Genomic DNA, 16995 nt, shown 5'->3' with positions numbered 1-16995 from the left:
CACATTCTAAACCTTGCCTCGTATTCTTAAAACCAGTAATTCTGGGAAAAAAAAAAGAAAACGTTTTTTATATTTTTTGCCAGCATCCCTAGTGCTTGGATTAGTAACAATGTTTTCCTATTTTCCCTGAAGGTGACATTTACGAAAAACTTGTGGCAATATTTCAACTTCAAGTCAAAAGGTTTAATAAGCCAGGTAAGCAAAAATAATCCATTATATATTTTTGTTCCGGAAAAACAATTTAAGTTTACATTTGATTTCACATATTTCATCTCCTTCAAAGCCAAATTAACAAACGGGTTATTCGCAAGGCGGTTCCTTGAAAGAACACATTCTAAACCTTGCCTCGTATTCTTAAATAGCCCAATTCTGGGAAAAAAGAAAACTCTTTTATATTTTTGCCACCATACCTAGTGCTTGGATTAGTAACAATGTTTTCCTATTTTCTTTGAAGGTGACATTTGCAAAAAGCTTGTGGCAATATTTCTGAGAACACAACTTGAAGTCAGAAGATTTAATAAGCCAGGAAAGCAAAAGAATCCATTGTATATTTTTGTTTTCTTCAAAAGATTTAACTTGCATTTTCCTTTTAAAAATTTCATCTTCTGCGAATTAGACATATTAATAAAATTGGTTATTCACAAGGCGTGTTGTGTTCAACTTATAATGTAAATGATGTATATTAACAATGGTCGCAATGTGTCTTCTTCTTGCTGCAGGGGCTGTCAAACTTTAACAAGTAGCTGGATTCTAGTAACATCCAGGCCTCTTAAAATAAACAGCCTGAAACACTGATCTCTTTATTTTTATAACTATCCAATGTGTCCTTGTTTTATTTTTTTTTTATTTTCAGATTAATTAGAGCCATCCCTTTCCAAGAACTGAAATTGCCAAGGGAGGATTGACTTCTGAAAGCAAACACGATTGACAGCATGAACAACTCTACTCACATCACTGAGTCCGAGTCCTGCCAGTACGTATCAGCATTCTTCACTACAGTTATGGCTTTGATTAGCGTAGCAGCTTTCATTGGTAACCTTCTCGTGATTGCTGCAGTTTACAAGACCCCAAGCCTCAGAACAAGCGTCAACTACTACTACGTCAATGTGGCGGTTTCTGATTTTATGTGTAGTATCATCACTTGGCCGTTGTATCTGACTGATGAGGTAGTCACAGTCACTAAAATTCTAATAGAAAATCCTCTGGCCACCATTGGGTGCCAATACGGGTTGTATGGCAGAATGGTGTCTCATTCAGTATCCATACTAAGCCTGGTGCTGATAGCAACGGACAGGTTCATCGCTATTGTATTCCCCCTGAAAGCTATTCTGCTTACTCGTAAATTAAGGGTAGCTTTGATTTGTGCGACATGGGCCTTTTCACTGGCATGGCATATTCCTGATATCTATTTCGCGAGGGTTACAAAAGAAGGTTCAATAACGGCCTGTAGGTTTACTTGGGGTGGTTTGGGAGCCATAGTTTACTACATGGTTGGTTCAGTCTTCTTTAATATTACACCAATCGCAACGGCTGTCGTGTTTTATTTTCGTATTATGCGTATCCTACGTAACCGACTGAAACCAGAATCCACGGATAGAAGGTTAGGCGACATTGAAAACAAAAGAATGGAACAACAGAAGAACATCATGAAAATATTTATTTCCATTGTTTCAGCGCTGGCAGCTTGTTTTACCTTTTTTGGACTGTATGTGCCTTTAAATGCTGTCTTCTACGATTTTTTTCTGAAGGATAAATGTAAGATAGCTATGGGTTTTTGTTACTTTGTATCTCCATTTCTTAGCTCAATGATCAATCCCATAATCCTGTATTCATTTAGTACCAATTTCCGCCATGCTATGCTACAGGCGTGCCCTTTCTCTCTGGGCTCTCTCTGTAAACGCCCTTCATGTTGCCAAAATAGAAAGATTTCATCAACCGTAGCAGATAGCAACCCACCTGAGCTTGTGTCGTTTAGATCGAGATAGACTCAAATTAACTAATGCAAGGAAGAACAGATATAAAAGGAGACCGTAGGAGTGACCTCACAGGCTGTTCTTTTTGAAAAGATGCATAATTTGTCTTTCAATTTTTACAGTTTTCACAGCTTGGCAGAAAACGATCCTAGTTTAAACCTGACCACGAAAGTAAGTTAAATTAAACACTTACTAGGCTCTTTAAAATCATGTTTAATTAGTATGGCAAATCGAAAAAGGAGATATTTTGGTCAATATCACTCCTAAAAGCTTTTTAAAGAGAGAGACGCAAAAGAGAAGAAAAGTAATGGCGAGTAGATACGTAATAAAACGTTATCTCATTATGATTATCAGGGAGTTTGCAATAAACTCTTAATATTAAGTTCAAGTTTTCATCATTGGTGCCGTATGGATCATCTAAAACTGTGGAGATCATGCGAGGTCTTCCAAAGGAAACGGAACCACCTTTAAGATTTTCAGATATTATGTAAAGTTGACAGATATTTACGGGAATTTTTGGACGATTTCAACTAGATTTAATGAAGTGAGTAGCTGTAAATACTCTAAGAAGGCATGTAATTTGGCAGCGTAAAATACTTATAAACTGCGTTTTGGGGGGATAGCTAATAAAAATTAAAACCAAAATCAGGCTGCTCTCTTACCTGCGTTGTGAGAAATGGCAAACAAAGAAAACATTTCTTTTAAGCAGGATATTTATTTTCGCGTTTTATTTATATGAATGCGCTGGCCGTGGAATATGAAATGATGGCCCTATTTGTAACAAGCTGATAATAACGCTAGCCTGGTTACATCCACATAAAGTCAGTTATCAGTTTAAAACACAATAGCTTTTTGGTTTATACCAAAAAACTGTTAGGATATAACAGCTTTTAGAGACTATATTCGATGAAGAAAACTATACATAAAGGTTATATAAATATTAATAAGCTATAACTAAAGACAGTTTATTACCTCAGAAAAAAAAAACAACAACAAACAAAAAAAACAAAAAACAAAAAGAGCACAAAATACGTAAATAACTTTGTAACTCAGTCCACATGTGACTTCGGGGAAGTGGTTTGGAACATCATTGTCTATTAATGTTTGCAATGAAAACTTGCCGTACTTCATTTCTTGTGCGAAGGTTCTTTTGAGTAAACCACTGTTGTTGTTTATGTTATCCATTCTTATATATTATAAAAAGGATATGGTATCTAGTTATGTATCATTCGATAGCTAAATAGATAAGTAGTGAAATCAAAACAAATAAAAAACAAACAAAAACAACACCTAAAAATGGAATGTTATTATTAACATATAAAAACATATAAAAGCCTTATGTGGTGGCATTATTTCAATATCTATATGGACATATTTGTTACAAATATTTTATCTGTTGATTCATTAACAGCACTTGAGATATTCTAGGTGTTGCGTTATGAGATCCCTACAAAAGGGTTTCCAAAGCACCACAAATCCGTATTTATAAAAAGGCGGTCAATTGTGTATACAATGGAGAGATTTATAAAATAATCATGGGTTTAAATAAAATAATCATTTAAGAGATATATAGGGGCATCTCTTCAAAATGTATATGGACATAAATTAAGCCCACAGTATAGCGGACTGACTAGGAATGAACCTCAACCATTATAAGCTCTTATCATGATTATGATATATAAACGTTAAACAATAACTATGTTATGAAATGTATGGAGGCTGAAAAGTACAGCAAAAGAAATGTATAGCCACGAAACAAGCATTGTACACTTAACCATTTAAAGGTTGAATCTAATAAAGTGCATAATCAATATAAGCAACCACGTTTGTCTTCCCTCCTCCAACATCTAACTTTCATTTGCTTCGCAGGACATTTTTAACATAGTGAATGCAATGAACAAAACAACCAACCAAACAAACAAACAAACAAAAACAGAACGGAGATGATTACGAGCCGGAATCCCTTCAAAATTAGGCAGAGTGCCGTTCGACGGTATTTAAAGGAGAAGAACTATTCACTGAGGGAGTGCACTACAAATGAAGCCTCAAATCAAGAAATTGCAATCCAACGCCAACGAGCCCACTGGCTCCCATTCATCACGTGTACACGCCCGAAAATGATCCCCTCAACGGAAATGATCCTCAGATTGAACCGCAAATGATCCTTGGACGGGAAATGATTCCCAGACTGGACCGCAAATGATACCCGATCGCCTCACCATAAATATAGAATAGAATGGACTCAAATTTGGACAGTGGATTTAAAATTTATGGACCTTTTTTCTTAATAACACCAGGCATGGTTACATTGAAAGTATCTACATGCAAAATTTATTTAAATTTCACAACTTTTAAAATTGTAATTAGTAGCTCAGTGCAACAGAACCTTTTCCCTATAAACTGGAACATACATGTATATGATTCATTTATACCACTACAATGCCTAAAATGTGCACGAATTGTGCGAACCTCTTTCCCAATAAAGACCGAGTCAGTTAAGACTTTCGAAAAAGGAAGAAGAGTCGGTCAAAGCGCTTGCCGGATGGCGGTCAAAACTCCCCCACTATCGTCGCCTTAGTTCTTTTTAGTCTCGGTCGTCCAATACGTTATCGTGTAATTTGTTGATTTTGTCCTTCGTTTTCATTTTGCCGCTGATTGGACTCCCAGTCTTTCCTTTAAACAATTTTTACAAAACACACTGTCGTCGGCATAGACCTGCAGAAGACCATTGTCCCCCTCATCGAAGTCTGGAAATAGCTCTCAATTTTTTCCCGTATTTTGGAAAAATTTGATCTTTATTAATTCGCCCTTCTCCATGCAATACTTCAATTTTAATTCTTCAGGTAGATCAGTTGTTTTTGTTTCCATTTGCTAAAGGCTATGGTAGGCGCTTTCCGCTTCATTGCCCACGAAACTCAATGCTGTCGAAATCAGCTTCTCCTTGACTGTGGTTACTCAGGTAGATTATATGTAAGCCTTCTTCTAAGCTAGACACCACAGCAACTGGAATATCGGGAATTTTCACCAGACCTAGTAAGGCAACGTAATCACCACACTCGCGGTCCATGGACATCCGTCGAAGGTACATCTCCCATCCACCATGAATTCTCTAAATTGGATGGGATGGGAGTGGCTGGGTTACTTCAGGGAAAGCTTACTACATCAGTGCGTAATTGTGGCACTCTCTGAGGAGGCTTTCCCATTCGAGTAAGTTGGTCTGTTCCAGTTAACTATTTTTGAGTAATACCGTTAAAATTTATTTCGTATTCTTGGTCCTTTTTGAAAAAAGAGGAGTTTCGTACAATTCATGCACATTTCGGGCGTTGTACTGGTATATAAGTAGATTATATACATGTATGTTCCAGTTTATAGGTAAATTGAAATTTTCATACAAATAGTTTAAATATAACGACTGGTGTTATAAAGAAAAAAAATTAAGCCTACAAAGTTTAAATCCACTGTCCAAATCTGAGTCCATTCCATCCTATATTTATCATGTGGCGTTTGGGGATCATTTGCGGTCCAATTTGGGGGTAATTTCCCTTCCAAGGATCATTTGCGGTCCAATTTGGGGATAATTTCCCTTCCGAGGATCATTTGCGGTCCAGTTCGGGGATGATTTCCCGCCCAGGGATCATTTGCAGGCGTGTACACGTCCAACAACAAGGCGAAATGCGTCAAACCATGGGGCTCAATTCATGGTTTTCAGCCAGCTGGATTTTCGGGATTTCCGACAAGTTTTCCTTCCATGTTTCAGTACCGCATGGCAACCATCTCTTGTGCTGGTAGTCTCGTTTCATCGCAGAATTACACAGGCTGCACCTTCAATTTCTTCTCAAAAGACAACGAGAAGTCTCAACCACAAACGGCGAAGGGCTTACATCATTGAGTCAGACGACGAGGATTGAACTTTGAAGTAGACTGTTTTAGCTCTGACTTGAGAACTGATCGAATTTCCTTTAATGAAACGTGTTTTTCCTTTGTTATGCTCGACTGAGTTTTTGACAGACGTTGAATAAATATTTGTGTTTCTTAATTAGTAAAGATTGCTACTGACAATAATAGTTACATTGTTCGAAATAGTACGGTGAACATGCTAAGTAAGATTGGCGATACCGTGTGCGATATTGAATGACTCCGGTGAAATATGCAAAGAAAACAATAACACTTATATGTTAGTGTTGGAACATGGTCGAATCATGTTCGGTACCACGTTCATTAAACCACACTCTTAATATGAATCCGTCTTTCCTATATGTTCAGTACTACAAGCTGGAAAAATAAGTGTATAAATTTTGTGAGACTTAAAGCACATGGGGGTATGATTGTTCGAGCAAACATGTTTTTTTTTTTTCAGCACGTCGGACTCAAATGTAATTTTGATCGCAAACTGTTCACAAAAGAACCTGTTTTACTACTACGAAACATATCTTTCAGAAATAACACAAACGTGTGAATATTACTGCATTGACACAGACGGCTCAGTGTTATTAAAGTGGGAAAATGAACAGCTTGTTGAAACCCTTTTAACCTGCGATCAGGCACTCTTATTTCTTTTTCCCGACCGCCGACTCTTGCGCTGCCACACTTTCGCGCTCCCCCCAAAAAAGAACGTCTGATTGCAGGTTAAAACTGTTTAGTTTTGAATCTCTCGTAACAGAATACTAATGTGTTTTAGGACCGTTTTGCACGCATAAAAACAAACCATATTTAGCCATGTTTAGTATTAAGCCATTTATAATATCTGTTACTAGCATTTACCCACTAGTTGTCCGACATATTAGCAACTGGTTCCTATATTAGCTTATATTTAACCGCATCATTCGAAGTCTAATATTGCACATGTATAGTAATCAGTTCAATTTATTGATATTTAGCCACAGTTACATCAGGGAATTACCATTAATTCGTTAGCTTTTAGAAAAAAAAGTTAAATGTTACTTGTTTTAGTCGACCAGGACGTCGAGATTTAAGGAGGGCGTACGTTAGGGGAATTTTGTCAATATTTATCGTTTGTCCTTTTCTAGTATTTATAAGGAGTAGTTTCATATTTATCAAGTTCATTTACTGGGGTTTAAAGTTTTAAGTTTATTTATTGGTTCTATCATATTACGTTTTGTAAGAGTAATGGTAACCTAAGTTTCGCTTTAGCTTTTCAATAATTCGCCTAAGCCGTTCAAAAGATCTTGAAAAACCTTGTGTTGTACGTCGCTGTGTTGTTACATTAGGCGTTAGCATTAGCTGCCTTATCATGCTCGTTACTAAAAACGAAATACATTTAAAATAACCGACAGTAGATATGGTAGATAGTCAAAGAAATATTTAAATTACCATCCTAAATCAGTATTTATTTCGATTGAATTAGATCTAGAAGTGTTGCTCGAAGTATAAATAGGTTTATCGTTTTCGTAAAACACTAACGAAACTCATTACTTGTTTGCTACTTTCACACACCGCAAGAACATTTAATTTAGGACTGTTTAAAAAGATCTGGTTCTCCTTGATTAACAAGCAATGTGATCAATAGTGAGATTTTTTTAGTGTGAAATTTAAGTTTTAATCTTCTGTGCGCTATTGAAAGTCCTGCCGCTTCCACTGTAATTACTTTTCGCATCCTCATGTACAGACCATATATAAGCAACTCAGAACACTTTGGATTACAACTTCAACTGCTAAACGAACTTATGTCGTCCTAATTCGACAATTAAACTACTGCTGGAACCAAAAGTCAAGTTGCAGTTAGACCTTGGTACCTCAAGGGGGTCCGGCGTGTCCCCACAGGCGAGTTCTCCGTTTGAGTTAATCCGTCCATAGAGCCGTTACACAGAAGTTTTGAATAGTACAGAATAGTTTGTAACGTCTCCGTTCACTTAGAGTGGAAAAACCTCCCGTCAAAACAGCAGCAGAAATGCGATGACGAGTCACAAATTGCCACAATATCATGTAAACAAAAAGACAAAAAAAAAAATAGCGCACTCTCTTAAATAACTAGCACATTACAAAATTCTTGTTTTTCCACCCTATTTTCTGTGTTTGTTGTTTCAGAATACCCTCGTCTTTCGAAAATATGAAGCCAGTATGATGTGGTATAATTAAGGAGAAGAAGTAATGAACTTGTTGAAATTAGAAATAACAAATTAGATAATATGATATTGCCCTTTCTGGTAGGTATCATTTTTCGAATAACATACTCAGTGCCAACATAAATTGATATTGATTTGATTTTTGTTTAGACGAGCCACATGCCGATAAGTGAAGAAGTTAGCTTTCCAAGACAGTGAGAAAGTCCGAAATCTGAAGGGACGAAGTTCAATTTTGACTATTATTAACTTTTTCAAATAATTCAAATATCAGCCACCCATTTATTCCATTGCACATATGCCATACATTGACATTCAACTACTAAGAGTATGCGATGTTTGACTAATGAACCTAGTTTAATGACCTTAGCTCCCACGAGTCTCCTGTAGCTCAGTGATACTAGTAATCGGAAGGTCTTAAATTCGACTCCTTTACTGAGGGGCTATAGAATCACTCGGATTTTCTTTTTCCGAATATGCCTGTGTCACTCACAAAATAATACATCATTCTCATAATCAATTGCTATTCGTAGTGACTGTGCAATTAATTAGATTTACGACCCAGCGAGATTGTCGCTCTAATTTTTATCGTATTCAAATAATAGATAATCTACTGTGTAGTATTTTTCTTACTTATATCAATCTATAATTCCAAGCATCTCAATTGCTGTTTCTCTATTTGTAGCAAAAGTAGACAAGAAATAATCTGAAAATGTGTTTAAGTGTTGTTTTGATTCGATTTACGTCACCGTCTTCAAGGACCTCAGCTCGTTATAGCTTGCACTAAAAATGATGGACAGGTAATTAATCGGCATTTCAAACACTGCATATTTAAGGGCGATAATTTCGAAAGGAACTTTGTAACAATAGCTACAATTGAAGCTGAAGAAGCGTCATAAACAATTGGCCAGACGTCGAATCAACGGAACATGGATAATTACACTATTGATGATCTCCCAACGTGTTCTCGTAGCTTTTCCACGCTCGTCGTATCTGCGATATCCTTCGTTAGCGTTGCATCGTTCTTTGGCAACAGTCTGGTGACAGTAACTTTCCTTATGGACACCAAGCTCAGAACAAGAACAAACTACTTCATAGTCAACATGGCGATTTCTGATCTCCTGTCGTCTTTAACCAATTGGCCGCTTTCAGCAACTGAGGGGTTCCTCTCAAGAAAACCTATGATTGAAGGTTCAGCGGCTACGCTTGTATGTAAACTTGGTGTTTACTGCAGGGCTATTTCACAAGCTGTGTCTGTTCTCAGTCTGTTGTTGATCGTTGTGGACAGATACTTTGCGATTGTCCATCCCTTTCGGTACGTTCTGGTTACAAGAAGGTCGAGAGTTGCTCTGTTGTTGTTCACTTGGATTATCCCATTATTGTTTGGTTTCCCTTACGTCTGGACTGGTAAACTCATTCAAGAAGGTCACAAAGCGGAATGCGAGGCTTTTATTTCATGGAAAAAGATTGAACAAAATGCATTTCACACAGCGGGATTTTTGACGTTTTACTGTGTGCCTCTCGTTTCAATAACAGTACTTTATTCTCGGATCATGAAGAGGTTACGACAATCCAGACCAGGAGAAGAAGGACAAGAAAGCACGAGAATAAGAAATCTGCGTCAGAACCGTACTGTCATGAAAGTTTTCGTTTGGATTGTTTGTGCCTTTTTCATCTGCTGGACTCCCCTTTGTGTTTATATTGTGCTAAGGAAGGTCTTGCCAGCCTTGTTTTCGGCCGGAGATCCTTGCATGCTGCTTCCCGGCTTATTTTTCTACGTTTTTCCAACTCTGAGCACAGTGATTAACCCAATAATTCTCTTTGCGTCCAGCTCAAGATTCTTTAAAGCACTCAAGGTAATGTTTAGCTGTTTCACGTGTAATCCCTCTAAGTGCTGTAGAGGTGGAAGTATTTCACCAGAAGACGTTGTTATGAGAATGCAACCGAGGAATTTCGAAATAACGCTGAAGAACAGGAGCTCGAGCCAGGACCCTTTACCTGTATTAACTTCCTTCAAGGCATTCGTTTAGAAGGTCGGATTTAAAATCCAGAAGTCCCATGCAAAAAAAGTATAATGACCATTTTCTTATAATCTTTATTTTTTTATCGTTTCTATTCAAGTAAACAGAAAATAGTCAAAACTATTTGCAGATGTAGAGCGCCTATTTTTTAGATTAACTGTGTGTTATTGGCTGATATTTTTAGCACTGGCGGCTTTTAATAAAGCAAGACCGATATCGCGCCTTTTTGCTCAATACGTGATCTGATAACGACTAACGACTGCTAATCATAAACCCAACTCACGTTTCTTTCCAGGCTTCTCAGTGCAGCTGTTAAAATTGCCAGTGGAATGCATTTCTTAGATGATCCTACTAAATTTTTGCTTTCAACGTTCGAATCTGTATTCGGGGATTATAAAGGCCTTTCACGAACCAAACGTATTTGGGCAAGCAAACTTTTATGTGCGAGCGAGACTTAACCTGTCATCTGAAGTACTGGTCGATATTTAGCTTTGTGTGCTTTATTGCATCCAATATAATATCGGTTGTATGATAGCTGGAGAAATGAGCAAATAAACACAAACGATCTAACGCTGTTGTTTTTATATACAATCGATTCAATTCACATATTTATTTATTTCTCTGTTCGTGAGCGGGCGGTATCCTGAAAATCCTGCAATCTGATTAGCTCCGCGGGAAATCTTGAAGTGAAATCCTTTTACCCCGATCCGGCGCGACGAAACGTTGGCTTTTTTCTCTTCCTCTTGAAATTAAACTTTTCCCTCACTAAATGTTGTAAAACAAACGAAAAAAACCAACAATGGAATGAAAGGCCTGGTTATTCTCCAAAGAGTGTTTTCAAAACTTTGCTGTTTTTTGTTCTTGTTTTTTTCAGTGTGTTGACACGCCGTCTAACGTAATAGCGTTAACTACAGAGCAGTCTTCTCAGCTCAGATTTTCGGTCAATGTTCGTTATTTCCCTTGGAGTTTTATTTTCTAATCTCGTCCCATTTTGCTTGAAGGAAATTTGATTCTCGCCTCGCAACGCTGTATCGTTGGCATAAACTACTGACAAGTTTTTCTTGCATACATTTCTAATTTTAGCATTGATTTGTGACAATCTTGACAGAGAGGATATTACCTACATCCTAGTCAATACGCGATTTGATATGACTTCCAACAGACCCAACATATAGCTGCTTTTTATACAAATGATACTCGGATGCCAAGTAATTAATACATTTAACTTTGCAGTAATCATTGTTGGTAAGTCATGTGGATTGAATTTGGAAGAAGATCGCACTGGATATATGTTGTTTAATTTTAGAGCCGAAAGTCAATTAAATCAATACCCTTACCGTAAAAGAATATATTATACCCCTGGTTTAAGCTTAATATCGCAAAGAAAATATTCACTCTGTTAATAAATAGCCCGGTCTTTGTTTGATCTTGTTAGCCCGCAGGGACTCGTGACGGATCCCTTCCCTGCTCTACAATTCTAGGAGTATTAGTAAGGTAAATTAGGGAGATAAATTTTATTTTTTGAATATTTCGGGACAAACGTGGACAAATCGATAACCGGAGGGATTAATACAGTTCCAATTTTCCTAAAGTTGGAGAAGCAGGCTTCCTCCAACTTAGTGTTTGGCAAGTCTACAGGGAACCAGTCACGCATGTTGGGTGACACTGCTTCAGTTTAGGCACCATAAATACAAAACATTTTCGGAAGTACGTTTTTAATTTTTTTAGGAAAAGAACTTGGAACAAGACGGTAAAGTGTTTTGGTCCTCTACACAAAAGGCATTTTTCCAAAATGTCGCGAATATATCACACTCTGTTGCCGACTTAAAAGTAACTATAAATTAGAAAAAATAAAGGGGAAAAAAGTGGAAAACATGTACAATAGCCAGAAAAGCTGGAAATAAATCAATACACCTTTTAAGATGTTTTAATAATCAAGATTGTTTTTGGGGCAGCCGATCGATCACGAAAATCTGAATTCGAGAACGAGTCACATAAGTTTCATAATACGCTTTTGCTCACGATTTTGCTGCATGTAATTTTATCCAGCGAAAATATATCATTTAGGCAAAACGTATGGGAAGATATAACAAGAAGAGCAGTTCGTCATATCATATGGACGAATTCGAAAGAATACCGGATGCATCACATACACGAAATTAACAACAACAATATAATGCATCTCAATATGCATTTTATTCATTTTCAATATTCATTTTCAATATTTTCAATATTCAATATTAATGTTTATGTCATTTTAGGCAGGAAAGGACGAATACTGTAGCCGATTTACAGATATTCAAGATTGTTCATTTCTTTTGCATTTTATTTATGACTTACCGAGTTTAAAGGGGAAGTATCATGGGGGTTTTGATATCTTCTGTTAAAAATGATGAAATAAGACCTTCAATCAGCTGCCAAATAATTCTAGAATGACGAGAGGAAAGAAATCAACTCAATTCTTGAAAGGAATACCTTGTGATCTGTTCTAGCACATTTTGGAAACAAAAATGCTAGAACTTGAGAAACATTAGCTTAACATTTTTCAAGTTTCAAACCATACCGGCCTAATCTGTCTATGGCCAGAGTCACTAATCGACAGTTTTATTGCACTGGGGTGATAATTTATAACAAACTTGACAATTATTTCGTTGTTTCTGCTCACAGACAAACATTTTTGGGTTTTGAAATGACAGCAAACTTACGTGATACTTCCCCTTTAAAGTATTGGCTACTAATTTCCGCCTTGAAGTTTTGGCTTTTTCTTCCGTAATTTTTTTTTATAAAACGGAGTAAATTTCAGATTTCTACTCCTTTTGGAAATTTTATTAGTCATAGTCACTTTCAGATGAGTGCAATTCGTGTTTACAGAAAGCAGGTACTCGAGTAAAGTGGGCGTCACTTTTGTTTTTTGCGGTTTGTGAATACACGCATATTTTTAGTGTTAAAGAAGCGTTTACTTATGGAAGTGTTAAACTCGATAAGAAAAGAAACACATCTGGCAATTACGAACAGAAAAAATATTCGAATGTTTTCTTTTATCATTCTGGAAAACTCTTGATTAAATTAAAAGGTTTTTATCCACATCCTCGTGTAGAAAAATTGTGATTACAAGCCCTTCACTCAATTATTTTTTGTACCAGAATGGACTGACAAAAATGTTACGGAAAGCGTTTATAAAATTCAGTTATCTGCTAATAGCTAGCAAACTGCTGAAATGCGGGCTTTGTGGAGTATGGATATGAACTATCATTGAAATCGGACATAATTGTCGGGCATAATTATTTTTGAATATTTTTAAAACGCGCGCTAGTTTACTTGTTTTATTAATTTATTTTTGGGCATCCTAAATGCTTTTCCACTTTATTTACCTAATACAGGTTAACCCTTAAGTGAATTATGCCCCAGCCACCATGTTGACTTTTTTAAATAAACAAGCTTTGGCTAATTCTTACAAACAACTGTCGATAACGTTGATTGGCAGGCACGACCTTTAAAAACAGGAAGTTTAAGCTAAGGATATATTTTTCATAAAGGGAAGTGAATTCATCGTAAAGAGATACTTTCATTCATAGGTCCGCCAACGAAACATGAACAACTCCAGTATTGCCGATCTGCCAGCGTGTTCTCACATCGTCTCCGCGATGCTAGCATCGGCAATTTCGTTTGTTAGTTTTGCAGCGTTCGTCGGCAACAGTTTGGTTACAATAGCTTTTTTGACGAACACCTCGCTGAGAACAAGTACAAACTACTTCATAGTAAATATGGCAGTTTCTGATCTTTTGTCATCTTCAACCAACTGGCCACTCGCAGCAACAGAAGGCTTCCTTTCAAGAAAACATACAATAGAAGGTTCAATGGCCGCCTTTGCATGCAAACTGGGGATGTATTCCAGAACTGTTTCGCAAACTGTTTCAGTTCAAAGTCTTTTATTAATTGTTGTGGAGAGATACATCGCAATCGTACTTCCCTTTAAAGCTATTTACGTATCAAAAAGACTTAGGGCTGCTCTTTTGGCATTCACTTGGATTTGTCCAGTATTGGGTGGCTTGCCCTATGTAAAGTCTAGTAAAATAGTGCATGAAGGACGCCAAACTTTTTGCAGGTTTACATGGAGCAAGATGAACTTAACGATATTCTATATTGTGGGCTTTCTAGTGCTTTACTGTGTGCCTCTTATTTCAATAATCATACTCTATTCTCGGATCATGAGAAATTTAAGAAAAAAAAGACCCGGAGAAGAAGAACAAGAAACCACGAGGATGAGGAATCTGCAGCAGAATCGAATTGTGATGAAAGTTTTCATATGGATTGTCGGCGCCTTTTTTATCTGTTGGACTCCACTCTGTGTGTATATGGTACTAAAACTTTTATTTCCGATGCTGTTCGTTAAAGATCCATGTATGTTATATCTCGGGTTGCTTTTCTACGTTTTCCCACCAATGAACACAGTAATTAATCCTGTAATTCTTTTCGTTTCTAGCTCAAGGTTCTCTAAAGCACTGAAGAAAATGTTTAGCTGCCCAAAATGTAAGAGGTCCTCTCATTGTAATCAAAGTGGACGTCGTGTAGAACCGCAGAGGGACGCAATCATGTTGCAAGTCATACGATAGCACTGAGATGTGGTATTAGGGAGATTTAGAATCGAGTCTACAACAAACGGCAGACGGCAGATTCGCGTCTACGTTCCTAAAAAATAATCAGCAAGTAGATGAGAATAGTGCAAAATAATTCTAACCTTTGATGATTCAAAGACTCAAGTAAACTTAGGAACGAAAAACAGCGAGTGGCAAACATACGTGGTCATCTTTGCCGTTTGACGTTTTTCGTAAACTTGATTCTAAATTTCTGTGTATTCTGAATAAATTGAAGTGAGAAAAGTTGTCAGAATATTGCTGTTTGGTCGAAACCTGCCATATAATTAATTGCCCAAAAACGGAAAAAATGAATGCAAACATTTAGAAGTAAGCAGGCATGGATTCAGCAAGGCTTGTTATAAATGTTCGTTGCTTGTTATGAGAATGATTTTACGTAATATAACTTCCTTCAAAGAAACTGCGCTTGGGTACTAATTATTCACTTTTAGTATAACTTACTTCAATTAAAATGCAATGTTTTGAAAAAGAGTTTGCTTTAATAAAGATGAGTAAACGGAAATATCGTCAATCCAATTCTTAAGCTCTAGGTGTCCTTAATGTATTTATGAATGCCTGCACGTATTAACCTTCACACTTATCCGTACGTGCTTCGCCAAACCGCACGGCGATATTAATGTTGCGGTTATTTACTTAACTAATGTTACACTGGCTGTATAAATTTTAACAAGACCGAGTGACTCACAGGTTGTTTACCATTAAAAGAGAAATTTCCGGAAACTCTGGTTGGGATTGAAATGAACACAACTTTTTTTGGATCGTCCCAGTGGAAAATTTCCGTAAGAAACTGAACTTTTGAAAAGGTATTCCCGTTTTGTTCTTTCTAATGGAAATTCGTGTTTCTCAAGATCTTACCTGTCTCACATCTTTCAAGTGAGTTTCAGTTTACGTTTTAAGAGTAATGGAACACGTTTTTTCACGGATGGAAATTTCCATCGAAATTTCTTGGTGATTCGTAAGCAAACTTTGAGGAAATTCTTATTTCTTTAATACGTTTCGTTTCTTTCATATGAGGTTCATGTTTTAAAATATGTAACACGTTTTTCCCAGATAGGAATTCCCATCGAAATTTCCGGATATTCTTAATAGATTGCAAAGTAACAATCACAACTATCTACCCATGAAAACCATTTGACGTTATATGGGTACTGTTTTAGTGGTTATGATGCAATAAGGAAATGCTGGAGAGTGTGTAAAGTGTAGAGAGCTAATTCATAGGAAGGCTCAAGGCTCGGAAACAGGTATGTTAGAAATATTTGAAATTTTGTCAAATTGTTCTTTATTTACATATATAAAAAAAACAAAGTTGAAGCAGCTACTACGGGATATTCATTCGCCTGTTGAACATTGGGACTATTTGTAGCAGCGCGCGTCTAGTGGGTTAATTCTCTGCAATGGTCTACGATGAATTTGACCTTAAAAGACAAAGTAAAAATGGTGATTATTGAACGCAGCTATTTGAATCTATTCCACTTTTCAGTAGTAGCAGGAATTAAAGTTACGTCTACGATTTAAAGAATTTAAAGAATCAGTCCTTCAAATTGGTACACTTCATTTATGGACTGACCGTGCAGTTTTGACAAATGGAAAGCACCCTTGTACTGTAGAACTTGAAATTCAAAGAGGAAAACGAAAATAGACCGGTAAAGCGGACTTGTGAGGCGAGAAGCGCTGAAAGCGAAGATTCTTACTCGGGAGGCCCTACAAGACCTACAAGGAAAAGCGGCGCATTTTTATTCGTCTCCCCAGAGCGGTCTCACTGGCCATTAACTCATGCGCTTTAGACTTCTCGTTTAAAGACTGCGCACAAAATCGTACGATGGAGTAACACATAAAACGGACTGTCTTTCATTTTAAATCGTGTTAGCAAATCATGTTAGGTAATCGAGGCAAAATCGCGTATCTCTATCTTACCAAGCTATTCCATATCTGAAGCAGAATTGAGCCTTTCAAGACTTTTAAAATAACGACCCGTCAAGTTTAATTTAATACTTTAATTACCATTACTGTATAAATAAAGAATGATTGATTGATTGATTGATTGATTGATTGATCGATTGATTGATATCAGATACCTATTCCATTCCGTGATAAAATTAAGGGAGATAGTCCTGAGTAATATTGACTTAATAAGTTTATACGCGTTCACAACAAATTTGTTTCATTTGTTTCATATTCGCCGTTGTTGAGCTCGAGGATGAAACAGTGTAATAATTTGGCGACAAGATTCGCGTTTTGAACACGATTTGAACGAGTTTTAAATGGG

At 36.8% G+C, this 16995-nt stretch overlaps 3 protein-coding genes across 3 annotated transcripts; all 3 read left to right on the top strand.

Annotated features, from left to right (window-relative positions):
- Window positions 1-932: 932 nt before the first annotated feature.
- Window positions 933-2506, top strand: LOC146481504 (neuropeptide FF receptor 1-like). Its single transcript, XM_085108223.1, has one exon. It carries the CDS (start codon window positions 933-935, stop codon window positions 1983-1985), a length of 1053 nt encoding a protein of 350 aa, XP_084964349.1. The 3' UTR covers window positions 1986-2506.
- Window positions 2507-6987: 4481 nt separating this feature from the next.
- Window positions 6988-10644, top strand: LOC146481503 (QRFP-like peptide receptor). Its single transcript, XM_085108286.1, has one exon. The coding sequence runs from the start codon at window positions 8983-8985 to the stop codon at window positions 10081-10083; it is 1101 nt and encodes a 366-aa protein (XP_084964412.1). The 5' UTR covers window positions 6988-8982; the 3' UTR covers window positions 10084-10644.
- A 2757-nt stretch (window positions 10645-13401) lies between these two features.
- LOC146481502 (QRFP-like peptide receptor) lies at window positions 13402-14690 on the top strand. The gene has a single exon (XM_085108285.1). The coding sequence runs from the start codon at window positions 13665-13667 to the stop codon at window positions 14685-14687; it is 1023 nt and encodes a 340-aa protein (XP_084964411.1). The 5' UTR covers window positions 13402-13664; the 3' UTR covers window positions 14688-14690.
- The last annotated feature ends 2305 nt before the right edge of the window (window positions 14691-16995 follow it).

The sequence above is a fragment of the Pavona decussata genome, unplaced genomic scaffold, assembly GCF_977016875.1.
Source record: "Pavona decussata unplaced genomic scaffold, jaPavDecu1.1 SCAFFOLD_49, whole genome shotgun sequence".
NCBI lineage: Eukaryota > Metazoa > Cnidaria > Anthozoa > Scleractinia > Agariciidae > Pavona > Pavona decussata.
This window is presented reverse-complemented; position numbering and strand designations above follow the sequence as displayed.